The 8945-nt window shown below is 27.8% G+C and overlaps 1 protein-coding gene across 1 annotated transcript; it reads right to left on the bottom strand.

Annotated features, from left to right (window-relative positions):
• Positions 1-6535: 6535 nt before the first annotated feature.
• On the bottom strand, positions 6536-7996 carry VSP1 (bark storage protein A-like). The gene is given in 5 exon segments (NM_001306015.1): positions 6536-6808; positions 6903-7028; positions 7126-7464; positions 7556-7626; positions 7713-7996. Coding segments are annotated over 5 exon segments (912 nt in total). The 5' UTR covers positions 7924-7996; the 3' UTR covers positions 6536-6643.
• Between the last annotated feature and the right edge of the window lie 949 nt (positions 7997-8945).

Here is an 8945-nt window from a genome sequence, read left to right as displayed (position 1 = left end):
AATTCGGGATATTACAAGTGTATTAGTTTTATTAATTAATTTATAAGATTATTTAACTTGAACCGAAATTACAGATATGAGATATGATATTTAGATCAATATGTTATGATACTTTTTTATAGGAAATCTAATAATAAACTACTTATATAAAGGATAAAAAAAACACAATTTTGTATCTGATCCAGTTGATAGAACATTATATATGTGTCATATACGATCATGGGCTTCACTTGATGGCTATTCATGGCGTTGCTCGACTCTAAGATCTTTTTGCAAACCAGATTTGATCACCTTCAAATTTTTTTCTCTTATTAGAGAGGAGATCTGCATTTCTTTCTGTATAACTGTTCAAATAATAAAAATACTATAGATGCAATTATCATAATGGTAACAAGTATAACTCAGAATTAAATCTTATAATGAAATTTCAAGATATGAGCAAACATAATCTGAATATTTGGGCAATAATAACTCATATATGTACTAAAAAATACAAATTTGATAATTATTTAAAAGAAAAAACAAAAAAAGGGAAAAGAGTGATCGATGAGAGCTTACTGGTGGCCATCTGTGGAAGAAGAAAAAATAATTTTTAAATTTTAAGAGAAAATGAAACAAAAATTTTGTTTATATACATATATGACCAATTACAATGGTAGGAATTAAAGTTAGAGATACTTAAAAAAATTTCAAGAATTAAGGGACAAGATTGAAAAAATTTATTATTTTAAAGGATAAAATAAAAAAAATTTTAATATTTTGTGAGGTAATTTAAAAAAAAAGAAAAAGAAAACCTGACTCCCCTAGCTCCGTCAACGAGTATGACTATTCTGGGATCTATTTCTAGTTCTTATGTACTCAACTACGTTAGATGTATATACAGAAAATAACCAATATGGTTGATATACGAAACACATAAAAATATTAATATTTTTCTACTCAAGACAGAAAGAAAAAAAAAGAGAGAAAATTGTAATAATAGTTGGAGTTCGTGGCACATAAAAATATGAATTTCTTTTCCACAGCTCAAATATTTGATTTTGTTCATATCATCCGTTAAACTCAAATATGTTTATTGTCAAAGTGATCATTTTCAGAATATCATTCATAATTTTGTAAATAACAATTAATTATTAAAATAAGTCAAATGATAGAAAAAAAAATGTCCGACTTTTGATATTTTTATAATTTTGATTAATTCTATTAATTTTATTAATATTAAAATCCCATAAACATAAAACTAATTTAATTAAGTGGGAGATTGTCCGAGATTGGGTATGGAGGATACGATTGACATTACCTAAGCAAGATAGAAACAAATTATTTTTAAGTATTCAGAATATTATTTACGCTTTTCAATAAATATTACTATTATTTATTTACTTGTCCTTTCTTTTAAATAAAAAATAATTTTATTTCACCACGTTTGTTTTGTATAAATAAAATAATAAAATATACGCATTTGTAACTGAATCTAAAGCCGTCTGTCTTATCAAAACAAACCAAAAAAAAAAAAAAACATACTACTCTATTGCCGTTGCATTTTTTATGGCTATTTTGTTTCTTTTTTTTTTTTTTATATGGTGTAAGTAATCCATCTCTAATCAATTGGTATTTTGTTAAGAAACTTTAAAGAATAATTTTGTCTATCATATAAAATTGACAAAGCCTATCTTCAAAAAAAATTGACAAAACCAGTGTTATTTAGGCCATAAAAACTTCTAATAAATTAAAAAAAATTGAAAAAACCTATGAAATAAGCATTTGATAAATTAACTTTAAAAATATTTTTATTTCTATTATTTCAACAATTTTCAATTCAAAAGTTAAATTAATTTAATTATTTACATTTTAACAATTAAACTAATTAAAAAAAGTATAAATAATAGAATAAGGAAAAAGATGAAGAACATGCATGAAGAAAATAAAAGATCAAGGAAAAATGAAAAGAAGAATAAATAAAGTAAAAAAAAAGTAAAAACAATTGGCTTTTGATGGTATGTAGTCTTCACTCTTCAGAAATAGTGACAATTTTGCTATTGAAAAATTGTTAATAAATTTAGCTATTTACGGTCTGTTTATGCCATATGCAAAATTTTAAAATTTTTTTCAAAGTTTGTTATTAAATAGTGACCAAATAGCAATAAAATACATTTTATTGTCAATCATCGTTATCCTGTCACTAATTAAATGAACTCTTTTAATATTAACTTCATTTTTTTTATGTTAAATGTCGCTAAATGATTGATAATTAACGACAAAAAAGTTCTTTATTAGTAAATTTTTTTTCGTTATTTGCCGAAAATTTTGTGGTGATTAAACAACTTGAAATCTATATAAAAAAAATTGTAATTAACTAAATACCTTATTATCAATTCTCAAAATAATTTATGGTTATATAGTGAATATATAAATAAAGTGGAAAAAAAGTTAAATTGTCAGATTATTATATATGACTCCTCTCACGCAAATCATATATAGTTTAAATAATTAATTAAAACGATTAACCATGATTGGTACCTCCATAATTTTCTTTTTCATAATATATATAATAAATTATTACAGTCACTCGTTAAAGGAGGTGGGAGACAGTGCACTGTTTCAGCATTTTACTGTTAAGAACGCGTAGTGATCATGTGCCTATTGCACGTGTTTTAAGGGTATGTTTGGGAGGATGGAAAATGTAAGGAAGGAAAGTGGGTGAGAAATTTACCTAACCAACACTATAGTCAAGAAAATATTTTTAATGTATCTAGTCTATGTTACAAACATAATACAATCTCCACCTTTTTTTTTTTTCTTCTCCTATTTTTCACTCTCCCAAACATTACCATCAGAGACAATTGATTCGTATATCCCATTTGCACTAGTTCAATTTCACGAATAAATATGATAAACCATATTCTATATTTAATTTTCAAATAATTATAGAAAATAATAATTATAAATTATAGTTTAAACTATATCTTATTTTTTAAAATTTTATTCAAATATTAAAAATTGAAAATTTTATACTTTTTATCAATATTATTCTAAATTTGTTTTTGAGAGTAAATATCATTCTGGCAAATGGGGCTTTCAGTAGTTGTATTTTACAAATTAATGTCTTTCAAATATTATAGATGGTCTTGGATTTAAAGCTTTTGCACTGAGTTTATATTGGGCTAAACAGGCTTTAGCCCAACAGTGTTCGCTGAAACCCAACCATTAATGCATATTGTAAAAGATACAATAAGTTGCTTCTAAAACCAGTCAATGTTTTTCTTTTTTGAAAGACAATTAATTAATATACAGAAACAAATATAATTAGTAGATCATTAATACAATTTTAATTAATTACTAGTTTACGAAGCATAGATCCATTGATTTGCTGAGAAATAGAAAGAAATTAACCAAGACTTTATATTTTTTTATAGCAGCGATGAGAAATAGAATCATACAAAAGTCATTTGATCAAGGGAGAAGAAGTTGGATCACCTCTTAGGAATGCATTTGTTATAACTGCTTCCTTATTAGTGGTCTATAGTGCATACACCGCGAAATTAATATTATCTAAGTGCATGACATTAATCATATATCAAATCAATTAAAAAAATTTTTTAACTATTAAATTATTAGTATTGTTTTTTTTTTTTTTTCCTTCTAGTTAATGTTCAAAAATATTTACTGTATACATAGTTGATACAGTAAATCTCTGGCAAAAGGCCAACTATGAAATCTTTAGAAATCTTCCCGTACGAGGTAACAAGAAAATGAAAGAAGAAAACTACAAACTTTCAGAATGGAAATTGGGCAGTGGATAATTATTATATGTGGTTCAGCCTGCAAAACCTCTCTGAATGTCAGATATGGAACAGTTAATCCTCTTCAGGAAAGTGACAAAGCTCCAATCCAATGGATAAAAGCTATCTCGTCTCGTGTTTAAAATATATATTTATATTACGACAAGTTATGGGTAAGATAATAACACAGAGCGAGCATGTGAAAAAAATTTTCGAAAGATCTCTACTAAATATATATAGCGAGGGGCGAAAAGTTTTAACTGTGACTAAGTATTGAGCTAGGTCAGGCGGTCCCTAATAATAGTGTCTGGACATTGATGGTTTACACTAAAAAATATACTTATAATTAAGAGTGGCCATGGTTTCGGAACCAACAGTTTCGGTTTTAAAAAATCTGGAACTGGAAACTGACAGTTCCGGTTTCAGTTCCTTGACGGTTCCAAAATCGACAGTTTCAGCTGGTTCTTCGATTAATTTTTCGGCGAATCGCATAATTAAAAATAAAAAATTAACGAACATTTTTTTATTGAACATTTAAAAATTTAAAAGTTTATGAAATAATTTTTAGAAAAAACTTAAAAGAAAAAAATTAAAGACGGCTTACCTTAATTTATTTGTTTAAAAAAGAGCTTCAACTTTTTTTTTATAGAAAAATGACTTGAACTTAATTTACTTTTTTAAATGGAAAGGAGTATTTATAGTAAATCCAAAAAATTAATTTTTCACAAATACCCTTAAAACTAGTTGTTATATATTTGTTAGGAAAGTTAATTTGGAGATTTCACAAAAATATTTGAAAAAATAAAAATTATTAGAACCAAGTGGAACCATCGGTTCATAGTTCCTCAAAAGTTAAACTGGAACCAAACTGCAGACCTTCGATTCCGGTTCCAATTCGAACCGATTCAAGTTTTTCACGGTTCCAATTCCAAAAAGAGTAAAACCGTGACCCCTACTTATAATTAGATTTTATTATTAATTAAAATAAATTTCGTGTACTTTTTTTGGGAGCAGTTTCCTGTATATATTATAAGACGAAGAAATTCTAAAGTAAAATGTTCTAATTCTAATAAAGTTAGTTGGGGCATATTATATTCAATAAGTATTGAAATTAATTTATTTTTTTCCCATATAAAATAAATTTACTTTACTTTTAGTTTTCTTGTTTTAGTTTCTTATCATCTTCATTTTTTTCACCCTGTCCCTAAACATAGTCCTAGCGAAAGAAACCACGAATAAATTTGAATTTGAATCCAATATTATAAAATCATGGAAAAGAACATAAGCTCAAACTATCTAGATATAGATCCTTATGTCTTAACCTTAGTACTAATGTATAATCATACCTTCATCCAAATTCCAATGAGAATTAATTTATAAAGTAGAGACCAATTATGGAATATATAATATATATATTAATTTCTCATCAATTAGTTGTTTTGGAAGAAAAAGACGTTAGTAAGGCAGAAGTCAATTATAATCAAAAATTTATTTGGTTTTTATTCATCCCAGTAAAAATTTCTATTTTTGTTTGAAAATATTTTTTAAAAAAGAAAGTTATAATACGCTGTAATTTACGAAATATAAGTTGTCCATCCATATTTTTCATGAGATAAACTAAACTTACTCATTCGAAATGATATTAAGATATTAGGGACTGCATTTGTCTTTCGTGTAATAATGAAGTAGAGACCACCAATCATTGTTTACTAACGTGTTTCTTTGCTAGCGAGGTGGTTCTTCCTTGAAATTTACTTGATCTTGGTTGGCATTGGGAAAGCTTTTTTTTATGGACAAAATAAAAATTGATTTGGAATTCGCTATTTTTTGTGAATGATATGGATTATATAGATGAGAAGAAATAAGCTTTTATTTTTTTGTAATAAAATATGGGTTCATCTCAGATTTTAGAAACCATAAAAGGAAAAAGTTTTGAACAGTTGAGAGTTAAATTTCATTCCTCGTCTTATAGCCTGTCAGATTGGAGTTTCTTTCCAATTTTAGTTTGTACATGGATTTTTAAAGTTCAACGTTGATGGCTCATCTATTGGAAAGTCGAGTCATGTAGGAGCTAGTCGTGTTCTTAGAAACTCCCATGGTCAAATGCTATGTATTTTCTACTAATGTTGCAAACTCAAATAAAGCAGAATTCTCAACAATCCTATATACAATCAAAATCTTCACTTCCTCACATTTGAACTTTTCCAGGTTGAATTACTTGATCTCATTTCTAATACACGTTAAAAGAAGCAAGAATTATCATGCATATGTGTTGGCTAAGCAGAGTGATTTTTTGGTTTGGTTATGAAGAGTTTGTGTTTGATTTTATTTAAACTTTTTATTCTCTTATCTCATAAGAAGCATTAGTTGTCTCATAAACTTTGTATTGTATTGATTCTATGTTTTTTTACCTAACATTTTTTGGATTAAATTAGATTGTTTAGGGTGATGATTTGGAGTTAAACGCTTAAAAATATTATATTTTTCATGGATTTATAAAAATTAATAAAATAATTTTATTGCCTATAAAAAAAAATATTAATAAACATATCATACTCGTCAATTATTAGATTTATTGATTATATACATTTAATATAAGTAGTTTTTCTACAATTAAGTTGAATTTATCAATTAGAGATTATATTAATTAACCAATTGACCATTAAAGTTGTGTTTTTCTTCTTGGTTTTTGATAGAAAGAAAGGGAAAAACCCTAAGAGAAAGAAATTAGCAGCTAAAAGAGACGCATAAGATTAGCATAATTTACTTTCATTTAAAGAAAAGTGACCATTACAAAATCCATTCGAGTACAAATGGTCAGTTATTTAGTACTCAAACGACTTGACGCATGTCTCAGAGTACTAGTCCTCATAAACTTCTCGGGGAACAGTAGCCAGAAAAATGAAGCGGTTGACGGCTTTCACAGCATTTTCGTTTGCCAAAGTGCCGTTGCTCTGGTCAGAAGCGCCAGCAGTGTTCGCGACTCCCCGGAATACAATGAACGGCAGGTCGTTTGAGATAGCACCCTGTAACGAGATGCACCCCGGCCCATTCAATTAATTAACATCAAATATACATAGAAAACATAGATTATTACAATTACTTGGCTCTAATTATTACCAAAGCGACAGCAGAGCTAGTCGTATCGACAGTTGAGGCCTTAAATGTATACCATAAGAACTCTCTGTATGCATAGTTCTTAACGTAGATATCAGAACTTGCAGCCTTCAGTCCAGTCACAACACCCTGCAATGACAAATTATCAAATTGCAAGTAATTTTTAACACAAAGGTTAAGCATTAAAGGGGAAATTTAGAATACTAATTAGTAATTACATATATACCTCAATTTTAGAGGCAAGCCATAACCATCTTGCATTAGGGGCAAGCCAGAATTGGTTCTTCTCCAAGCTTCCTTGTCTGTAAACCTCAGAACCTCCAAACTCAACACTTCCCAACAAATTATCACCATTTTCAGGACTATTGAATTTTCCAAACACGAGTTGCCCATTTGATTCTCCATGTTTGTTCCAAGTCCAAACTCCAGTGTGGCCAATAAGAGCAGGAGCAACCACAGTTCCAACAGTCAAGGAATTCCTGATTCCTCCAGCACTGCCGAAGTGAATTATTCCTCGAATATTAAATAGTTCAACCATTTGTTGCAGTGTTAACCCCACGTTTACCTGTATATGTATAACAAATGTCAATTAAGAAACTAAAGAAAATTTAAGAATGCCATTAATGGACGGAGATGGATGTGTAAAAATATCTTACCATTGGACGATTGGCAGAGTTTACGTAAACAACATTAGCTCCAGAGATAGTTCCCATCAAATATCTCCTTCCTATATGATAATAATTATAGAGCTTAGTTATGTTAAAGAGTTTTATTAAATATTTAAAAGAAAGGTTAATTACTTATTAAATATACCTTTCATGTCAACATAAGAGTCAACAGTGAAAATCCCAGAGTCGTTAAGTGCTTTCTCAGCAGTGCTGGAAGTCACAATAAGCCCAAAAGCAGAGACTGCATTGATCTTCTTTGAAGAGCCAACCACAGGATTTAGTATATCCTGTTGTATGGACGGTTGGACCGCCATTGCCAACAGCCCAAGCAATACCACCACCGATGCCATAGCCATTTGATATTTTCCTTATTAGAGAGTGTTGGTAGAAGAAGGAGAAGAAGATTAAGAGTGAAGAGTTAGATGGGATGTTTGAGGTGTTACTCTGGTGCGTTTTTTATAGGGAGATCAGCCTCTTGCAATCCCTTCCCTCCGTAAAAGCGCGTCAAAATCTCATTTGTGCCACGTTTCCTGTCAGGATTTAAAAACAGGATTATTTTATAAAATCGAAATATTTTATAAATTATTTTTAATTAATCCATTTTCCTTCAATAAATAATTGAATATATATATATATATATATATATATATTTCAATTAAAAAAAATTATTTTTAATTGATTTAATTCATAAAGAAATGCATATAGCGAATGGAAGCAAGACCATCCCTTTAAAATATTAAGTTATCCCTCCCTCTTGTTTTAAAACCATTTCACTCTTGTTTTAAAATTTACGAGAAATTATTTTACTATTGAATATAAGTTATCCCTCCCTCCACTATTTATTGTTTTTTAGTTTTTATTTAGTCGTTCTTTTGAAAAATTATTTAATTCTTTCAAATATTATTATTTCTCTTTTTCTTTTTTGATTTAATAATATATTAATAGGGAGAATTATTGAGATTTGAATTATTAAATAAAAAGATATTTTAGTTAATTTAAAAAGTATTTTATTCAAATGATTTAATTACTTCCCTAATCAATATCTAAAAATTTTAGAGGATAAATAAAATAATTTGGTTAACCCAGTTGGGCCGAACGATAATGTTGGGCTTGGGCATTTGGGGGGTGCATCTAGACATGTTATTAATATGTTTTAACAAAAGTATCAACATATAAAATCATATTTATTTTTTTAAATATTTTATCAATTTAAAAATATTCTTTAATTATCTTTATAAAGATAATGATGTTTTTTTTAAAATAATTAATTATCATTTTTTTAGGACATAAAAATTTTATTTACAAAATTAGGCGGTAATGAGGACGCCATTTAGTCATTATTAGGTTTTTTTTCTTAATTTCATTTTCTAATATAAAT

Source organism: Jatropha curcas, chromosome 2, assembly GCF_041381405.1.
Source record: "Jatropha curcas cultivar XTBG-Jc1 chromosome 2, XTBG_Jcur_1.0, whole genome shotgun sequence".
In the NCBI taxonomy this organism is placed as follows: domain Eukaryota; kingdom Viridiplantae; phylum Streptophyta; class Magnoliopsida; order Malpighiales; family Euphorbiaceae; genus Jatropha; species Jatropha curcas.
The sequence above is the reverse complement of the archived record's forward strand: the minus strand, read 5'-3'. Positions and strand labels throughout refer to the sequence as shown.